The 21,183-nt window shown below is 40.4% G+C and overlaps 1 protein-coding gene across 1 annotated transcript in view; it reads left to right on the top strand.

The window, feature by feature from the left end:
• LOC309452212 (uncharacterized protein) overlaps nucleotides 1-15,222 on the top strand; it is a gene marked incomplete at its 5' end in the record, with an annotated part of 48,504 nt that extends 33,282 nt beyond the window's left edge. The window contains 10 exon segments of the mRNA XM_082076884.1: nucleotides 676-843; nucleotides 847-1,665; nucleotides 2,500-2,738; nucleotides 3,938-4,087; nucleotides 5,055-5,088; nucleotides 10,337-10,618; nucleotides 11,309-11,544; nucleotides 12,283-12,529; nucleotides 13,398-13,443; nucleotides 14,935-15,222. Coding sequence (XP_081933010.1) covers nucleotides 676-843; nucleotides 847-1,665; nucleotides 2,500-2,738; nucleotides 3,938-4,087; nucleotides 5,055-5,088; nucleotides 10,337-10,618; nucleotides 11,309-11,544; nucleotides 12,283-12,529; nucleotides 13,398-13,443; nucleotides 14,935-15,083 — 2,370 coding nt within the window. The 3' untranslated portion in view covers nucleotides 15,084-15,222.
• Nucleotides 15,223-21,183: the final 5,961 nt, after the last annotated feature.

Raw genomic sequence — 21,183 nt, 5'->3', positions numbered from 1 at the left:
CTGGGGTGGACCTGCGACAGCATGGTACGGTTTCCATACAAGCTTGGGTTCCTGATTTTTTGGGGGATGAGGGAAGGAATGGACAGGTTTCCCTAATTAATGCTTCTCTTTGGAGCTTGGAATGGAATTTAATATTTCTGAATCTTGGGTGAAGATCTAGTCCTAACTCTGCCAGTTCTCCATGTGCTGGACAGTGGAAAGCTTGTCATGTTCATCCAGGCTGTATTAGCTTAGCTGGCAGGGGACTGTAAAATGTCAGACAGTGGAGAATGGTGGAGGAAAGAGGGTGAGAAAATGTAGGCAGTTGTGATGAAAAATGGTAATAAAGCAATACAATGTGAAAAAATGAATTGCATTTTGATAACTGCTACCACATACGGAAAGCAGGCAGGATAAAAGGTAAAAGCAACCTTAATGTCTAAATGAATCTAATCCAAGATCTAAACATATCTAGTCCAAGAGAAACTACAGTAGGTCCTTGCATTTTTAAGAAAATGATGATTCAGTGAACCTTTAATTTAGTGTCACTCAATATTTTTTTATTATAAAAACTGCTTTCAAACTTTCTTATTTCTATTATTTCTGTTGAATGCTGAGTTTGCAACAGAAATTACCTAGATTAACTGTAACTTCCTTTTCCTTGGTAATCTTTCTATCTGTACCTGTTTGCTTAAGGGTAAATATATTTTAGAAACTATCAACTTGACACAGAAAACAGCATGGGAAAATCAGACTGACAAAGCAGAAATTCCACCTCAGGAAGCCCTAGTGGCAAATGAGGAATTGCACAGTGCTGACAAGCAGTTAAGTCCAAAACCCTGGGAAGAAAGATACGAAAGAATGTGAGTTGAAAGTGAGAAAAGGGAATTGAAAACAAATTTTAAAAGTATTACAGCAGAGCTGAAGCAGCTGTTTGGTGAAATTAATGAAACTCGGAAAAGTACTTCCCTTGCGGGAGAAATGTCAGAAGTGAAGAGTTCTTGTGTTGTTTCATCTCGTGCAACAGAATCAGATAGGAAGTTAGAAAATAAAGGTGAATTTGGAGAACTTAAACTTAAGCGAGGTGGAAAAGTACCCAAAATGGAAATTGTCATTCCAAGTCTTGGTGTCCTTCCTGATCAAAATAACTTAAATGCAAATCTGGAAGGTAGCTGGAGTACAGATGAAGACGAGAGCACAAACCATACAGATAAGATAACGGTGCCTCTAGCCAAAGGAGAGGAAGAGAAAAGGCCTGCGATGGAAATGGAGGAGAATGAAAATGGAAGTAGTAGGAATGTAATTAGGAATGTAATGGGAAGACCTGAATATTCCCCAAGACGTAACTTAAACACAAGTATTTTGGATGATGTTTCTACTATTCTTCCTAAAATACAATGTGTTTCTACAAGTAATGAAAATGCACTTTTTGTAAGAGAAAGGAAACTTGGAAAAGACTCTGGATTTAATGGTGATGTTCCCAGGGAGTGCCTTATCAACAGTAATAAAAGAGGAGAAACAGAAATTGAAAGTCTTCTTGCAAATGCTCAGCCGTTGTGTGGCACACTGAAAAAGAATCTTGATGAAGAACTAAAACAAGATATGGAAAGATTTAAGAGTAAGGTAGGAGTGCTGCAAATAGTATTCCTGGCTTTGCAGAAAGAGAAGGTACAGCTGCAAAAAGAGGTAGAAGTTCACCTGCTACTCCTTATTCTTTAGTCTTTCTCCATATCAATGGTCCTGTTCACTTCAGCTATTCATCATCAAGGGAAGATGCTTTGTGCAAATTGGGTTTTGTTTTAATGGAAATACATGAGTTATGAATAAAGAGAGAAGTGGAGAGTTGTCCTTTTCCCCCTTTTTTGGAAAACAGTCTGTGTTACTGTTGCAGTTCAACAGTAGGTGGCACTCAGTTCCAGTGTCAATAATTCTCACTTCTTTGCCAGAAAAAGAAATGCGCACAGTGCTGTCAATTCTGATTCTGAATCAAAGAATGAAAATAGCTTCTGAACAGGGTCTTGAATGATCTATTGATTTGCTGTGGTTTCGGCACGGTGTGTCTTCCTTGTCCTTGGCCAAAATTCCTGTTTGCTGTGAAACCATTTCTGCCTGTGCATTTGGGATCTGTTTTCTTTTTACCCTCATTAAGGACACAGTAGCCCCGCACACTTCCACGTGATTTTTGTTGTTGTGTTTTTACAGCTAACATTGTGCAGTCCTTCTAGCTCTTTGTCCATCAGTAATGCTTTCACTTTTTGTTGTTCGTGTTTTAAAAAACACTGTTGTTTTCTTTCTAAGGGCTGTGTTTTTGTTATCTCTTTTATCATGAGTGAATTCAAAGTACTTTCAATGGCTTAACACACTTTGTAGTGTAATTTTGTGAAAGTGCTTCTCCGTATGAATTTTATTTTTTTTTCTTTTATGTGATTTCGGAGGTAAACACTGAATTATTCAGTCTTGAGTATGGTGTTTCTTCTAGAAATACTGAGAAATACACGCAGTTTAACTTTCTTTTTGTAGGTTGAGAAGGAAAAAAGCAAACAAAGATGTTTCAAAACTGAGGTGATGGCAAACCAGGAAGATCTTGATAAATTAAATCCACCACCAGGCAACATTACTGATCAGCCAATGAAACAAAAGGTTACTCTAAGGAAGAAGGACTCTTCAAAAATTGAGACTGGAAACACTGCAGAAGTCAAAGACAAAAAGAATTTTTCATCTGAGGAGAGGTCAAGATGCATCAAGATGCCAATGAAAGGGTAAACTAAGGAAATAATGTCTAATTTTTATTTGTAGTACTACTCTAAGTATCTTTTAGGTTTTCAAATATTGTAGTAGTTGAAGTAGTTTCCTCAATGCCGAAAGCCATGCCGAGTAGTCCACTGCTTCTCAAAAATTTAAGAAAAAACAAAAGAAAATTAAAACCCCTAAGCTCATAATGGAGGTTCAAGGGTATTGATTTATTGCGTGCTCAAAAAAAAAAAAAAAAACAAACAGACAAATTCCTGCAGATTTCCTTGTCAATACCGAGGCAAAATGCGCCTTCAAAACCAGAGCTGAAGACTGAAAAACTCCCTACTTATTTTTGTAGGAAATGGCCAACCAGGAAATAGGAACTTACAGTTTACTTCGCGTTCTCCCTTTTCTAGATTATTTTGAGTGATCTTCATGCAGTTGGTGTTTTCATAAAGTCCAGATGTTCTTTGTCAGGAAAAGGGAAAAGATATTACCAAACCAAGCTCAAAAGTTTGACGAAGGCACAGATAATTTTACGCAACCCTAAGCAGGAGTTTTTTTCCTGTCTGTCCTTCAAAGGCATCTCTGCTCTAGGTACTTCCTCTAATGGGGATATGAAATATGTTTCAGCTTAGCTGAATCTAGCTCAGATTCCACATTTCTTGCTCATTCCTAGGGGAACATTATTAAAATACTTGAGTGTCTTCCAGGGTCTTTGGAGTCAACTCTGTATTTTGTCATAGGTATTCTTCATCTCCGTTGTTTCTGGGCAGCATCTTAAGTACATCTGTTACACAGGGCTTTTTTAAGTAAAGCTACTCAGCTGATGATCTCCCTTTCTATCCCTTTCTTTCTATCCCTTTCTTTCTATCCCTTTCTTTCTATCCCTTTCTTTCTATCCCTTTCTTTCTATCCCTTTCTTTCTATCCCTTTCTTTCTATCCCTTTCTTTCTATCCCTTTCTTTCTATCCCTTTCTTTCTATCCCTTTCTTTCTATCCCTTTCTTTCTATCCCTTTCTTTCTATCCCTTTCTTTCTATCCCTTTCTTTCTATCCCTTTCTTTCTATCCCTTTCTTTCTATCCCTTTCTTTCTACCCCTTTCTTTCTACCCCTTTCTTTCTATCCCTTTCTTTCTATCCCTTTCTTTCTATCCCTTTCTTTCTATCCCTTTCTTTCTATCCCTTTCTTTCTATCCCTTTCTTTCTATCCCTTTCTTTTGTAGTAAACTTTCCCTGAATGCCAAAGTTTCAAAGAAAAATAAAAGACAGGCTTCAAAGAAGAAGGCTGATCAGCAGATGAGTTCTTCTACTGGGAATCATTTTCAAGTACTGGATGACAGCACTTTCAGTGAAACATCTCAAGATGGAAGAAGGTACTGAATAGAAGGAATATTGTAAATAAAACTTTTTCATGATAAAGGTTGACCTAAAAGCTAACAGGAAGTTTTGTAAACCAGAGTGCACAATGATTCTTATTCTTTCATATGACAATACTACCTGATGCCCTTTGTATTCAAAACTACTTGTTTTTAGCTTGGAGTGCTTTGAGCATACCAGCCAAGTTAATGATAAGGTCAAACGTGCACAAATTCTGAATAATTACCTGAGTGTGAGTGTGTGTGTGTGCATAAATATATATATTTTATCTTTTCCAACAGAGAGAGGAGAGACTAAAATTACTCTTCCACTGCAGGCATCTTAGTTCTTTCTGCCTTTTGAATTATTTTTTTTTTCCAGCTCTATCCCCTCCCGACTTCTTGCTTGCCCCAAAGTTACTGTTGCGGGAGACAAAGTGAGAAACAGTAGGTGCTGATGCTGTCCAAGCACTGTCCAGCAACAGCTCAAGCATTGGTGTGTTATCAACACTGCCCTGGGCAGAAATCTAACACGCAGCAATGTGCGAGCTGCTATGAAGAAAATTAACTCCATCCCAGCCAGACCCAGTACACCAGAGAATCCAACATTAGGTTGCTTTGACCTGTAAGAGAAGGATTCTCAATACTGAAAAGAGCTGAACCCCTAGATTTAAATAGCAAATGCACATAACTCTGTATCTGCATCTCTCTCTATATATATCTATAGCTGTAAGATTCCTGTCACCTTGGGTAAAGTGCAGAGAATAGTAATTTCAGCTATTTGCTTAATACCTCCTGGCAAAAATACCTTTCCAATAGACATAATGCTACACAAATTTTTTTCAGTCTTCAACTCCATCTAACAAAATTCTCATACTAATTTTTACTTTAATTCACTACTGACGTTAAGTTGCAGAGCAACCTTAGATATTGTTCATAATGCAATATAAATATTCCAGTACTGAAATATGTTTCTGTTTTCCAGACCTGCAGCAAAACTAGGGAGTGAAAAGAACAAGGTAATGTAAAATTAATGTCTTGATAAATAGCTTGTGTCAGCCTTCAGTCACTTAGATGGGAACAGTGTTTATGTAGTGATCAACCAGATGCACAAATTACTGCTAGTATGCAGCTTTGTAATATTTGAGCCAAATCTATGGACTGTGAATGAGGGAAATGCATCAATCATGCATTTGTAATGATGTGTAATAGTATATAGTTGTATACAGAAAAGCCAGTTTATCTAGTGGAAGAGAGAAACAAGGAATTAAATGCCAAGTGTACCGATTTAAGAGAACAAGTCTTTAAATATGAGACTGACAAAGTAGAAAGAGAGGTAAAGTATACGCTTACAAAGAACAATTTAAAGTTTGTCAGTTCTTGAAATTCTTTTATGTTTCTAAAATGTATCAGGTATAAGTTATGTGCATGGGCTCAAATAATGCTGTTTTATTCTGGTTTGCCTTGTTTCTCTTGGAATTATGGAAGGTTTTGGCGAACAGGATGTTACTGCTCAGATCTGAGCAGTGAACAGAACACAGGTATCTAGGTCTAAGCTTTGATCAAGAAAGGTGATTCTTCTCTAGAACTTTTTTCACCTTTTCTTTAGTCCATTTTTGCCCTCTGGAATGATTTTAATTATTTAATGGGTTTTATCTATGTATCACACTGATGACACAAGTAAGAGTGGTATAAAGGGAAGAACAATCCAAAATGCAAGGGTTGTGAAATGAAGATGCAGACAAGTGAAGCGGTGGGGGATGAATTTATATTAAGCTCCTACATCAAAAAAAAAAAAAATTTGCTTTTCCATAAGTTGCTATCGAAATTGAAGAGTATTAGTAGTGGCCAGTATTAATTTATGGATGTTTTTGGGGGTTCTAAGGGTCCTGCCTGGTCCTCAAGAAGTTCATTTCAGACACTGACCTAAGCTTCCTATTCTCTGTTTTATGATGTGTGGCCATATTTAAATGTGTTCTTTCTTTGTGACTCTGTGAAAGACTAATTAACTGGACAGAAGACTCATTAGGACATCCGTTAAACTGTCTTTCTGCAAATTCACACAGTACATGAATATGAAACATGCTCCTATGCAGAGCACTAGCATAAAATTATGTCCCTTAAACATGCAGGACCCATGTGTTGCTCCCATTTCTGCATGCAGATGTTTTTTGTTGAGAAAAGTGGTGGAAAAGAATAAAGGCAGGGAGATATAGGGGGTAGGAAGGGAGGTAGGGGAGCTGTAGGTAATGGGAGAGTGCATCCAGACTTTTGTAAATCTAATCTGCCAGTATAAAGGCAGTTGTTATTTTTAAATAAACTCAGTAAGAAGACTGCAAAAGGATGTGCTTGAACATGTACTTAAAGTGTATCTCAAAAGAGCTTTCAGCTAGATGTATTCATTTAATTATAGAATCAAAGAATCATTTCAGTTGGAAGAGACCCTCAGGATCATCGAGTCGAACCGTAACCTAGCCTAACTCTAGCACTATATTTGTGTAATGGACAAACAGAACAAAGGACAATCTAATACAAAGTCCTGCCTTTGGTCATCAGAGTAATATCTGCAGTCGAACTATCGCTCTTGTATTGCAACAGATTTCGTTGCCTTTTGTTAGAAAAAAAAATACATTATTGCAGCATGTGCTGGTGTATTGTTCCAAGAAGATTAGTACTTGAGCCTTTTGTATGTATTAGGAAACACAAGTCCTCATGAACAGCTGCTGATAGTTTGGAGGTGCTCAGCTGAGTAGGATGAAGAGAGGTCACCATCTGTGCAGATGCCTGCTGGTGGCAGGCAAGAGTTCCTACCTTTGAGTTCAATCTGAAGGCAGGTCTAATTGTATAATCAAATAAGTGAAGGCATATTTCAGGTTCTTGTAACCTTCTTCATGCTCATTTACCTGTTTCACTAGGGCATGATCAGACGGCTGCAGCAGGAACTTGCTGATGCTCTTAGAAAGCAATCTATGTCAGAGGCTTAATGAGGTTACTGTCCAAGTCTTTGACATGGGAATGCTCTGTCCTTACTTGGAAAAAGGTTTCTGTTTCCTAAGTTGCTTTGCAAAATAAACTGATGTGTCCATAGGTTATTGTGTTTGGTTTGGCCAAGCAGGTTGTCTGGTTTCTGATGAACACTAGGAATCCTGGACTGCTGCATTTGGGCTTCTCTATGCTGTCTCTGCTTTTTTTTACCTCCCCTGCCACCAGATGCTGTCAATTCTGAATGCTCTTGTAGCTTATTCTGCATATAATTTGTTTGGGTTTGGTTTGGGGGTTTTGTTGTTGGTGGTGGTTGGTTGCTTTTGTTTTGTTTGGGGGGTTTGTTTGCTTTTCTTTATTTTTTTATCTCTTATTCTCTCCCTTCTTTGGCCCTGCTCTAATTTGCCATCCTTGAGCAGCCTTCTTGCAAATGCACTGTAAGCTACTTTCTGAGGCAGGGGCCACCTTTGGCAGTGTTCTTACGACCACTGAAGTATAGAGGCCTGATCTAATCAGAAGTCATGTTAATCTATTATGCGGGAGTTGTGAAGTCACTTTAGGAGACGGATGAACTTTTCAATTCATACTTTTAGTGGAGGAGCAAACAAGCAGGTACAATAAAAAGAGTGTTACAAGTCACTGAAAGGCTTGGAAGAGCAGTGTTGGTGCTTAGAAATGTGCTGTAAGAAATCAGTGCAGGGATGGGAGAGGCCAGTTTGAAGATGCTGCAGTAAGACAGTTTGTGGTCATTTGCCAGTAGAAGCCAAGGTTTGAATGTACTTGAAATGATGATGGTTCTTGGAGGAGAGGGTGTGCATACACACACGCAGTACTTGTATTCTTCAGCAGTAGTTGACTCCTCTCCATACAAGCTCACCTGACTACTGTGGATTCTTGCTGTGATTTTGCAGTTGTGGAAGATTGCCTTGGAAAATAAAGCAAAAGAAGTCGAGGGCTTCCTCTTGGCATCTTCTGAGGCTAATATAACCGTAAAACAGCTGGAAGAACGTGTGCAACGGTAAGAGAATAACTCAGTGAAGCCAGATGTCTCTTGCTTTCTCGGACTTTGTGAAAACTACAGGACAGTCTTGTTGCATCACAACAAGTTCATACGCTATTTTCAAGGATGCTTTTGGTTTCGATCATGTTATTTCACGCTGCTCTTTCACAAGTGGTGCTCTGGATTTCCATAACAAGACCTTTATTTCTTTTTAAGCCTCGAAATGGAAAATGCCAAGTTGGAAGCCACACTCCAGCAGCAGGGCAATAAGATCGAAGCCCTTCAGCGAGACCAGCAAACGTCTGCATCAGTAAGCTGGTCACAAACTTCCCTTTTTGTGAGCTCCCAAGCCTAGTTAACTCTTTCTGTGGGGAACTTTTAGGATGAGGTTTTCCTGGAGAGCCTAGGGGAGTTCAGTCCCTGTGTTCTTCCGAATACAGGCTTCTTACCTCTGAGAGGTAAGGATTTGGCACAAATATGCTGGTGTCACTATTGTCTGCATTAGACCTGTTGTGACATCAGATGCTGCTCCAGGCACTTGTGGCAATGTGTATTATTAAAGGTATTCATCAAGTTAACTCACGGAAATCCCACAGGGGATATTGCTGCCAAGCACTTTGTGCCAGGGGCCTGACTGGCATCATCAGACTGGGACAAAAAATTATACTCCAGGACATCTGCTGTGCTGGATTGCTTTTCCTTTGGCCACTTGGTATGTGTTTCCATGAAGCAGTGAAGAGGAATGCCTGTGGTATCATTTGCAGAACTCAGTGTGAGCCTTGGCATTTCCCAGTGCCTCTATGCAGTGGTTAATTTTAGCTCAGAGAAGGTGCTTTCATCAGTGACCTTTATGAAGCAAATGATTTTTGTATTGTAACCAGTGAGCTTGGCTTCTTGCTATGACTCCAGCTGTTAGTGCTGAAGAGATTTTGAAAATAACTAGGTGTGAAAGTTGACCTTTGTACTGATACTGTCAAAGGAGGGAAGGGAGTCACAGTGCTGGTCCTTCCCCTTTGGTTAACAGGGCATGATTTTCAAACGTACTGTGGGTGGGAAAAGCTTAATACTTGTTTTCATTGAAGATTCATCATATCCCACATGATGTTCTCTTTCCATAAAGCAAAAGGCAGAGGTGATGATTGCTAACAATTTTACAGCGGCATCAAACTAAGGCTGTTTTGATCGTTGGTGCTGGTTGTAAATGCTATAGGAATAAAGGTGTGAAGAGGTATATGTAATATTCATTTTTGGTAATGAGGTGTAAACTTCAGCCTGGAAAGTCATGGTGTGTCATCTTGTTTTTACAATGCTTCCGTAGATTCATAACCGCCTGGAAGAGTTAATAACTAGCTTACGGACAACACAGGCAGCTGCAGAGGACCACCACCATCAGCAGGTACCTGACTGGCTTTGATGAATGACTGGTTTAGTCTTTGAATTTTTTGTGTGCAGCTAATTGATGAAAGCAAGACACATTCCTGTGTGATCTACTCTAGGTGTACCTGCTTTAGCAGGTGGCTTGGACTGGATGATCTCCAGAGGTCCCCTCCAGCTGCAGCCACTCTGTGATATCAGGTGGGCTGTGTAGGCACAGTGCAGCTGACAAATACCCTTCTGGTTTTAGGGCAAGGCAAAAGGGAAAAGGCTGTGAATTTCTTCATTCCCCTGCTGCTGTGTTTTGTATCTGTGTTGTGGTGTGCAAGATAGTTGTGTTCATCAGCATGATTTGCCTGATGAATTATTTCTCCCATGCCACGAGTGGGGAATGAGCAAGTGGCTGTGTGCTTCTTAGCTGCCTACTGGAGTTAAACCATGGCAGATGATGGACAGAATGAATGTTGTGGGCAGCAGGGAGATCTGTGGTTGAAAACTGAGAGGAGACTGAACTTAGGAGGCCAATCTTTTCTTGGCAGTTTTGTCAGAGGTTGCCCATGAGACCATGTCAGCTTCTGTCATGAGACCCAGTGTTTCACCTACTCTGTAAGGACACTTGAGAAAGTTGTACACCCTGAGGATTTTTTAATCTAAGCCTTTGTGCTAAGGTTTTCATGACCTTCTGTGTATCAGTAGACTTTTTTTTTTTTTCTTAGAGAATGCCACTAAAAGCTTCATGTCTATTTGCATTCTTTATACTTGAACGGAATCAGCAAGTTCTATTCCACTCAAATGTATTGACCTGTTTGGTTTTTCTGATTTTGGTTGGTTGGTTTTCTTTGGTTTTGTTTTGTTTTGGTTTGGTTTTTTTTATCTTTTTTTCTTTTTTTTTCTTTTTTTGCTGTCTACAGGTTGCAAAACTTTCCCAGCAGTTGGAGGCAGAGTCTGAAAAATGCAAGCAGCTGGAAGCTGAGAATCAGGATTTGCGAGAAGAGTTGTCCACCATGCATGAGAACCATCAAAAACTGGAGACAAGCAAATGGCAGCTGATAGAAGAGGTGGCTAACCTGAAACATCGTTTGGAGACTAGCATGGTGGATCACAACCTTATAGAACAATATAAAAAAGAAGTGGAAGAACGAGCCGAACAAGAAATAAGACAAAAACTACAAGAAGTCAATCTATTTTTGCAGGTAAGTGAATTTCTTGTATGTGCCTGTAGTCTCAATTATATCCTTCTCTTGTGGTGATAATTTTGTAGTATGTTATTTTTGGTTCCTGATTCTGTGTGTTAGTGCTGTACTTCTACTGTCCTTCAGCAAAGACAGGAAATACGGCTGGGCAATGGTGCTTTCACGTGTGAGTAACGTGCCTGCAGGGCGCTGAATGCAAAGCTTGCCCAGGGTGGCTTTCTGTTTTGCAGTTCTTGGGCGGTATCACTGTCTGGCCTTGTTCTTACTGTTCATCCTTGAACTCAATATTGACACTTAGAGTTGTCATGGCCAGACATACAGGTCCTGCTTTGTCATTGTCCAGGGGAAAGCACTCAGAAAAGAAGTCACTGAAGTTGTACAGGGGGTGGAGGTGAGGGATCCTCATAATTTCTTGGAGGAATCCTTTTCTATATGCCCTGTCCTACAGAGACAGTGTTCTTTTGATTAGTAGCTTTGATAAGTAATGGTTCTAAGAAGGGGTTTCTTTTGGAATGAAAAAAGCAATGTAACGTGGTAGTTCCAGAGTTCTGCCTTGATTGCTGATGGTAGTGAGGAGGCACAGTTGCCTCACTGAGTAAAGGTGGGCCCTCAAAATTTCGTACAAGAAACTGACTGGTGGGGACTCTTCTGTTTTCTTTGCGGTGGTTCAAAGTGCATTATCTCCTTCAGACGCAGGCAGCCTCCCAGGACAGATTAGAACAGATCAGAGCCAGTCATCACGCTTCCCTGCAAAAACAACTGAAACACAGGATTAGAGAACTTGAATTTGAATTGGACAAGATACAAAATATTCAACAAGACAATATATTTAAAAAAGATTTCACGCAGGCGGAAGTGAAAAGGTACAAAGAGCTGTATCTGGAGGAGGTAAAAATTAGAAGATGCCTGGCAAATAAACTGGAAAGGTAAGTCCACGCTTTTTTGGAGTGGTAGTAAGATACTTTTTCCTCATACATTTTCCTCCTAAAATCCTTTTTCTATATCTGGTTAGTATTAGATATGTACACATAAGATGGTGTATTGTGAGGAAAGTACCTTAAGACCCTTCCCCTTTATTAGAACTGTCTCAATTTCTCTTTAGTGTTCCAGCAATAACACCACTGATCATGGCATTACTAGGGGATTTTTTAAGTTGTTTGTGCTTTAACAGGCAGCCTTTTTGCTAATCTCTAATAATCTCCTCCTCTTATTCTGTGTGTGTCAGAAAAGATAAACGTGGTGCTTGAATGACAGGCTCTTCAGGCAGCAGAATTTGATTCTGTGAAGCAAAAGCAAAATAAATCTTTTCTGGATTCCATTTTAGCACCATGTCTGAGGTTTGAGCTCAGAGAGAGAGCCCAGAGTTCTTAGGCACATGACATGCCTTTTCTGAAGAAGCGCTGTAAACACACGGCATTCACAGGTTGCTTTGAAGCCCTAATGCTGACAAGTCCAAAGTGTTGGTAACTTGCTGGTCCTTCTAGGTAATGTGACTTCTTAGAAATAGGTTCTCCAAAAAACCTCGGATCAAATTATATTCTTGTTTTGGACGGTCTTAATCCCTTCTACTTTCAGAAGTCAAATAATAGTCAAAGACCTGGAGGTTAACTTTGTGGAAGGGTTACTCCCACAGGTCATTCTTTGTATGCTTCTGAATGTTTCAGAGCTAATGAGAAACTCGCAGAAGCCAACGCGCATCTCCTTCAGGAACGCCATCGAAACAAATCAGTCATCGGAAGCAGCATCGTCAGTGGAGGTGTGGCTGCAAGTCCAATTCTGTATTCAACCGAATGGGAACATCTTGGCAACAATTTGGCACTTAACGGAAGGCTGAGTCTAGGAGAAAGCTTCCTAAGCCTAGCTGGGAGCACATTATCATCAAGAAACAGGGTTGAAGCCTATGTGGCTAAGGTAAGCATTTTGAAATACTGTTCTCAACTGCTGCTCGAGAGTATCTGTAAGCAAGGTTATTCTGCCTTTTAGCCTAAAGCTAGAATCCATTTGTAGTCAAGATGACAGTGTGTGGATTTCATCTGTTATAATGGAACTTCTTTAAACCATAGGAGTAGTCTGGTTTACCCTTCTTGCCAGCTCTGATATTCAAAAAGTTCTTGGTAGTAACAGCGGTTGTGTCTGAAGTACCAGGACTGTGCTGAAATTGAGTTCCTAGGCTCCGAGTATCATCTTATGGAGTCTCAGACGATCCAGCCTACTCTGTGCTCAGGTAACCCATGTGGGTAAGTAGTCAGTCAACACCGGTGTATGAAGAACAATTATTGAGAAGGTGACTGCTGCAGGGGAACCTGGGATGTTACTGCCTGAAGAGAGGTGCAGTGAGGTGAGAAGTGCCCGCTCAGGAGGCTTGGGATAGTCAGAGATGGTGCCTTTTCCAGGGACTGGGGGGAAGGAGAACAGTGGAGACATTTAGCTGACACTCTGCTCATGTGTTTGATGACAGACTTTAGCCAGACCTTCATTGTAATAATTCCCCTGTGCTTTCTTCCTGTATATTTTTTAAATGCCCAGTTATAATCCAGCAGGTGAGCTACAGATTGTTTTGTGCTAGTTAATGTTGCTCAGTAATGGGAATGTTACAACCTGGCTGACCAAGAGTTTCTCTTCATTAAAAAATCAGACCCCAAACCAAGACGTCTCTATTTGTTAGGATCTTTTAAGGCTTTTTCATGTTATGTTTGGGTTTTAAGAATATTCTAGAGCTCTAGTGTTACAAAAATGTAGCTGTTAAAATATTAACTATATATTTTCTGTATAATTCTAGGTATGGCAGGAACTGGATGAAAGAATCACTAAAGAAATTGAACAGGGTAATGTGTCATTATGTCAGGCATGTTTTTAAGGAAAAAGATGACTGTTCCTAACTCTTGAAAAGAATGGCTTGGAAGCTGTGAAGTTCCTGTTCTAAGCACAGATTTTCTTACTTTTTTTCTCCTAGCTTTCCAGTTTAGACTTGAATGTGAGACCTTCCTGCTCACCAGAATATTGTGCAGGAAGTTATGCGGTTGCCTGAAAAAAAGGCACAAAGACAACTAACTCATTTGCCCCACACAGATCCACTCAGCTTAAGCTAAAATCACCTTTCACGAGCGTTAATCTTCAAGCACAAACATCAAACATAAAAACAGCCCCGGGATAAGATTTTTATAACTTCAGCCATCACTACTTCTTCCCTGTACCTCAACTGCATTCAGCTCTAAACCACACCATACACGTTCCCTGCTGTTAGTTCTTAATGTTTGCTGTCTACTATTCATTGCTTCTATTTGTAGCTTATGTCTTGCAGTCTTTTTTGAAGAATATAATCAGTGACAAAATATACCCTTTCTTTAGGAAAAGTTAATTCCGTAGTGTTTAGGCACACACAAGTTTCAATACTTGTAATGCATAGCATAAAATACATGCTCTATAATATGAGGCCAGGTGTCCAAAGAGGAATTTCACCTCTTCATGATAAGTGGTCCCCCAGAGTCACCACTTTGCAGTGACTGGTGCTATTTGAAAGCAAGTAGGCCCTGAGAACATTTCCTTCTGTTTCTGTGTGCTCTGAATCACACAGAGAGTGTTCAGCTGTGGCCTCAGAGCTCTTTCCATGTGTCTGAATGGACACAAAGTCATTGCATCGTGTCCGCGTGCGTTTTGAACGTAGTTGTGCGTCTGACAGGAGTCATAGAGTGTGCTTGGTTTGGGCACCTTGTCTAAAAAATGTGGCTGGAGAAAGATGGCAAAGGTGTCTTTGCTTTCATGGATTATGTGTTTTCATGGAGGAAAGAGGGTTTTGCCAGGGTGAGTTACAGAAATGCCCCTCAGAGAAGGTGCCAGGCTGGGAGACTTGTCCTGACCTGGCTGCACTGGACAAGCGTTGGTGTTTTCACAGCCAGATTCTTTCCAGTTTGTCACAGTGAATGCAGAAGCTGGTTTTTAGGAGTAGCGTTCCAGTAAATTACTGGTTTGAACATTTAAGGAAAACAGACACTTGAGGCTCAAGAGGCCTGCAGGGGGCTGAATTCAGCACTGGTGTAATCAGGTGCATTCCCTGAAGATGTTCAGCGTGGAACCTCTGGAATTGCTTTCACCAGCTTTAGAAATACTGCTGACTGATAAGCACATGAGGGGAAAAAACTAACAAAAAGTATTTCTTCCTTTGTGCCTGGCCCTTTCATTGTTACGTTCCCTTGGAAGTTTTCAAACCTCTTTCTGGACTGTAGTTTCTTCAGTTACCCCTAATGTTTTTACAGTGATTTATTTGGCTGTGTCTATTGGAAAAGTAACACCAGCAATCTTGTCTCTTTTCTCCCCAGCCACTGCTGAACTTGAAACTGGATCTACTGGAGCTTCTCCTGTGGGATCCACTGATAGATCTTCAAAAAATGTCCATGTTGACCAGGATCCACTTTGCAGGGCAATACGGGAGGACTGTGATGTTTTAACCAAAAGTTATCTGATCTGAGTAAAATGCTAGGGAAAGGCTCTGGAAATTCTCTCTGGTTTCCCATCCCTTGTTTCAGATGTGAAAACATGTTTATTGCAGTTTGAATATAAATGTATTTATTGCAGTTTGAATGTGAAATAAATAACTTACACTTTTTCTATGGATAAACAACGTTTAATCCAATTCCTTGTATTCCTTAAACATGTGTTCATTAGAGCATAAGCAAAACAGTGCTGGGTGTGTGGGGGATTCGCTCTGCCCAACACGCACACCTTTAAACAATAAGAAGTGTGCTTAAATACAGTAAGGTATTACATATTCATAATGACCCCAGGAATGCCTATACATATTCATAACCTTTCCCCGCTTCTTATTAAAATGAGTCTCAGATAACCATTTCCATAGTCTCCACCCTGACCCTCCTCTGTTGCGCCTGCACAGTGTCACTTGGTGATTTTGAGGAGGGGTCTTTGGGGTCTTTGGATGAAGGCTCCTTCAGCTTCGTCACAGTGAACTTTTTACCCTTGGCTCATTATGTTGAATTGGCTGGGACCCAAGCTGCCAAGTCAATTGAAACCAGACTGGTGCCCCTTTTGCTGTAAATCTTCATTATCTTGTCTCCTCAAGTTTACGGCTAGGTGCAGTAAAACTTCTTATCTTGGCATTCAATGGGGTTCTGTTTTCTTAACATAAATTTACGTGAAGCTCTAAACTAAGCGTTTATTGTGTGGCTAAGCCTTAAAATGTTAGTTTGTTAGTAGGCACCCACTATATGTTTAGTTAACCCTTAAAATGTTAGTTCCCTCTGTCAATATAACTTCATAAGCAAGTTTCATAACTTTTTACATAGAACTTAACCACCTTTTCCCTTTTCCAGGTTCAGAGCCCGTGCCTCATTTGGTTATATCTGTAAACATTAAACATCTTAGCACAAATCACAACTGCATTTCTCACAATTCCCCCTTTTTCTTTTTATCCTATTGATTCGTGCTTTAGCTTCCAAGTTAGCTAGCACTTGCCTAGCAGCGGCTAGGTCCAGTTTGGTGTTATCTTTTAAAATCATTAATTTATACCCCGTTCCTTTTGTTGCCATTTCAGGATCTATAGGCATGCCCGAGATTTGCATGCCTTGGACTACTGAATGTATTAACCGAATAAAGCACGGGATCATACATGGCACAAACAGTAAACCCAGAAATGCACATACTATCATGAACCCTATTTTCTTCCACCAGGCTACCATTTCGAGACCAATATCCATTAGGTGGACCTGGGTACCAAGTGGGAGGAATAGAGGTATTTGATGAATTTGCCCACAACACTAACTTTCAGTCATTTGAGACCCCCGACATATCCAGCATGAGGTGACATTTAATTCCTGGGCTATTTTTCCATAAGATCTATAAACAGGTTTTTCCCTACTGTTGGTAATTGTAATCCCTTGTCTTTTTGCCTTATTTCTTCATACCAATCACTGCTTTTCTGTACCAATTTCTGTTTCTCTTGCTTTTTTTTTTTAATTCCTGAGTGGCACTCTTAACTATCTCCTCCTTATACTGATCTTGCACTCCCCCTCCATCTGAATAGCCCCACATACCAGCTTGTGTAAAACAGATACGCTGTTCTCCCCTAGGGCAGGAGACAGAGCCTACACCGAGTCCACCCTTCCCTAGGTTAGTTGCTACCCATAATTTCTGCCCTTGGATTTCACACTCCTCCAATTTCATTCTATCATAACATTCAGAGTTAATATGAGCGTGATAATTTAGAACATATTGGGTTAGTCTTCCTATTCTCACACGCTCGTAGCACTTGATACAGGGATTAGCCAGGCTAACTTGGGAACAATAAGTCACCACTCCTAGCAAGAGGATCAGGTCCAGGTTTCTACACCCTCTGCCTCTCTGGCCTACCAGGTTGCAGCTGGCATCCGAGTTCGTCATCTTCTCGGCAGCAAGGGTAGTGTTCCCAACTTTCCTATTTTTGCCGTTAGCATGGCGACTATCGTTTCCCAACTCTCAGCCTTCACTTCCCAGGAACAACAGGAGCAACATGGAATTTGATTTCTCTTTCTTCTCTATTCTTCTCTATTCTTCTCATCACTGCTGGACTCTCTAAATTCCCATTCACACCTTTAGTAAATACCTCCCACCATTCTTCGCTATTCTTTTTCTGTTCTTCCAGTGACGACTAGAATCCTCAACCTAGCTTTGGTTTCCTTATGTTCTGTTCTTAGACATTTATTACACAATCCTGTTGATAAGTTCCCTTTGTGGATATGCTTATACCACAGTCCATTTACAACCTAAACATCAAATATAAATAGAGAATTACATATACAACTTGGTTCAACATATTTAACTATTAAACCATTCTCATTTTCATTTATACTGGGCATTCACATTAATAATACTAACAGTAGTTACACCACCGATCCCGTGTCAATTTCAATTTCAATTCCCCCGGTTCTTGAGTTGCTTTCCAGGTTCTTTCTTCCATCAGTGATCCTTTAACTCAAGAGACGCGTGTCCATCCTTTCTCTGCAGTCCGAACAGTTGTTTCTGTAGTTAACAAAACAAGAAAAGGCCCCTCCCATCATGGGTTGGAGTTTCTTCTTTCCGGGTTTTAATTAGTATTGCCCCTATATCTACCAAAAATTCTACTTGTTTTGTTCTTTTGGGTTTCTTCTCACCAATGCGGTAAGCACCACCCAGGCTGGTCACCCAGAAGAACTAAAAGGTGATCGTGAAAAATATAGTTTTCCAGGTTGCACCCGGGTTACCTTCCATGGTGTTTCACAGGCTTTCTTCCATCTAGAATGATGAATCCAGGCATTTTGCTCTTTAATATTGGTAGCAGTGAAGGATATCAGGAGGTCTTGAAACGGACCTTCCTATTATGGTTCCAAAGTTTTCTGCAAAAGACTTCACATATGCGTAAATAAAATGTGGCCCTCTATCAGAGGATATAACAGCTGGAACTCCAAACCTTGGTGGTATTTCGTGTATCAATGTTCTAGTCACCTCCTAAACTTTTGCTGTCCTGGTAGGGAATGCTTCTGGCCAACCTGAAAAAGTATCAGTTAATACCAACAAATATCGGTACCCCCCTTTTCCTGGGAGTTCTGAAAACTCAATTTGCCATTGTGGTCCAGGACCATTCCCCTTCCCCATCCGACCCATTTCTAGCTTGGGCATATTTTTGGGATTAGTCTGGAGGCAAAGATCACACTGCTGTCACCTGTTTTACAGCGATATACAAATTTCTAGCTCCAGTTTCCCTAATCAAATGTTTGCATAGTGGTTCTACTCCCCAAAATCCTTTCTTATGTTCTTCCCTTACTAAAGGCCAAACTACATGAAAGGGGACAATAAGTTTTCCCTGAGGGGTGTGAACCCACCCTTCCTTAGTATATGATTCCTCTAAATCTATGATGAGTTTCGATTCTCTTTAGTATACTCTGGCTTACCTTTTAAAGAGACCCGCCCGCCAAGGACCAGAGCACTTTCTGTTTTTACCTTTTTGCTTAGTCCTTTGTTTTGCCTCTCTGTCTGCCAGCCTTTTCTGATTCCGAGCTCACTTTCTGCTGTGCCTTATTATGCATGATTGCCATTTTCATAGGAAGTTGAACTGCTTCCGGTAGTTTCAATATCTCCTCCGCACGTTTGATATGTTTGCCTTGAGAGTTCAAAAGTCCCTTTTCTTTCCAAATTGCTCTGTGCACATGCACAACCCTCACAGTTAGCTGCTTCCGTCCATAAACCAGTTTTCAGCGTTTTCAATAGGAATGTCTTTTAGGTCTGGTCGATTGGATTATGTTGCTTCCATGGTCTCCAGGCAGTCATGATGAACTGTTTCTCCAAAGTTACCACTGAGGAAAGAAGCTGGGTTGACAATGTTAGTGACGATAATTTCTACACCATTTTGTTAGACACTGTGTGGGACACTAGCACAGTCATTTTCTGACCCATGGTAAATCTCCAGGCCTCCTGTATATTCAGTACCACTGCAGCAACTGCCCGCAGGCATCCAGGCCACCCCTTTGCAGTTGCGTCTAACTGTTCGGAGAAATAGGCCACTGCTCGTCAATATGGGCCAAGATCCCGTGCCAATATACCCATGGCTATTCCCTCTTTCTTGTGAAAGTATAGGAAAAATGGTTTACTCACATCTGGGAGTCCTAGAGCAGGGGCTGACATCAAAGCCTTTTTAAGTTCTTTAAAGGCTCATGTGGCTTCCTTATTCCATTGCAGGTGTTCCTGGTCAATAGGATCCAGGTCACGCACGTCTCCTTGGTTCTAGTAGCGATTAAAATGTCATCCACATATTGTAGCATCTGTCCCTCATCAGACGAGGCTTCCCAGCATTTAAAATCTTTAGCAAGCTGATTTCCAAATATTGTCGGGCTATTTGTGAATCTTTGTGGCAACACCGTCTATGTGAGCTGGGTTTTAAAGTTATTTTTAGGGTTCTCTCATTCAAATGCAAATGTTGTCTGGCTAGCTTCATGGAGAGGGAGGCAAAAGAAAGCATCTTTTAAATCTAAAACGATAAACCAAGTCAAATTAGGTGTTAATACTCTCAGAAGGGTGTATGGGTCTGCTACCACTGGGTAGAGGTCCTCAGCTACTTTGTTTATAGCTCATGAGTCCTGAACCACCCAATATGACCCATCTGGCTTGCGGACAGGCAACACAGGGGTGTTAGAACTGGACTCACATTCCTTTAATAACCCTATTTGCAGGAATTTCTCTATTACTGGCCGAATTCCTACTTCTGAACCTGGGTCAGAAGGTGTATATGTTATGTATATGTTATGGATTGACAGCAGCAGATGGTGTTCACTGTTTGCACCCGCAAATCAAGTTGATAACTGTATTTCTTGACACACTGCCAACTGTGAATATGCAAATTGCTTTTCATTGATAGCACCACCGTTCCCTACCCTTAAGCACTGCTTTAGCTGAGGGTGCTGTTATAGCTGACCTTTCGACTACCTATTAATAATTAATTACTATTGATCACTGCTACAAGCACAATTAGCACAGTTACTGTTACACAGGCAAGAGCGCAGTCCATGCTTTACTCAGGATAATTTGGACCACATACCAGTTAGGCCTTATGGGCACAGCGGTGGATCACAAATGACAAGCACAATTTTCACTTTTGATCTTCCCTTGCCACTTAAGGGAGCGCAAATTCTGCTCCCACCTCGTAGGGCCATTCCCAGACATCTACTGCGGAGTCTGCATGTAGAATGGAGCTCTAGGCATCTTTGTAAACAAAAAGAAACCTCCCCTTCACATTTATAAACACTGGTGGCCTCTACATGAATTCTAATGCCAGTCACTTTTTCTCTCAGTTGTATTATCAAAACGCTGTGCATACAACCACATTCCTGTTGCAGGAATGAACAGACAGTTCTTATACAACCCAAATGCTCCTCTTTAATGGCTTTTCACAAAAAAGCATCAATCATGCTGGAATATTTCTGTATTTCCCAGTACAAAGCCAGCAGGCCTTTCACAGCAGCTAGGCAGCCACAGCAGAAATCACTTACCAAGGAACCCTGAACCACACAGGCCCAATCCAGCTCCCTTTTCCATACAATTCTTCAGATAAACTCCATCAACAATGTGCCTTTGTATTTAGTGTTTTTACCGTTCTGAAACACAAAAAATCCACGTCAACATGTTTACAATTTCATGTCAAAATTGCTAAAATTCCAGTTGAAATTTTTTCAAAGTCCCTTAAAAATTTTCCAATATTCGTCCCAATTCTTCCCATTCCCATTGAAACTTTTCAAATCCCTCTCAAAACTGTTGAAATCCTATTGAAAGTTTGACACTTCTCTCTAGAATGTTCAAAATCCATGTCCACATGTTTACAATTTCACGTCAAAAAATTGCTAAAATTCCAGTTGAAATTTTTTCAAAGTCCCTTAAAAAATTTCCCTTTTTTGTCCCAATTCTTCCCATTCCCATTGAAACTTTTCAAATTGGAAAATTTTGAAGGGACTTTGAAAAAATTTCAACTGGAATTTTAGCAATTTTTTGACGTGAAATTGTAAACATGTGGCCATGGATTTTGAAAATTCTAGAGAGAATTTTAAAAGCTT

Source organism: Streptopelia decaocto (assembly GCF_964273445.1).
Source record: "Streptopelia decaocto genome assembly, contig: HAP1_SCAFFOLD_214, whole genome shotgun sequence".
NCBI lineage: Eukaryota > Metazoa > Chordata > Aves > Columbiformes > Columbidae > Streptopelia > Streptopelia decaocto.
This window is presented reverse-complemented; position numbering and strand designations above follow the sequence as displayed.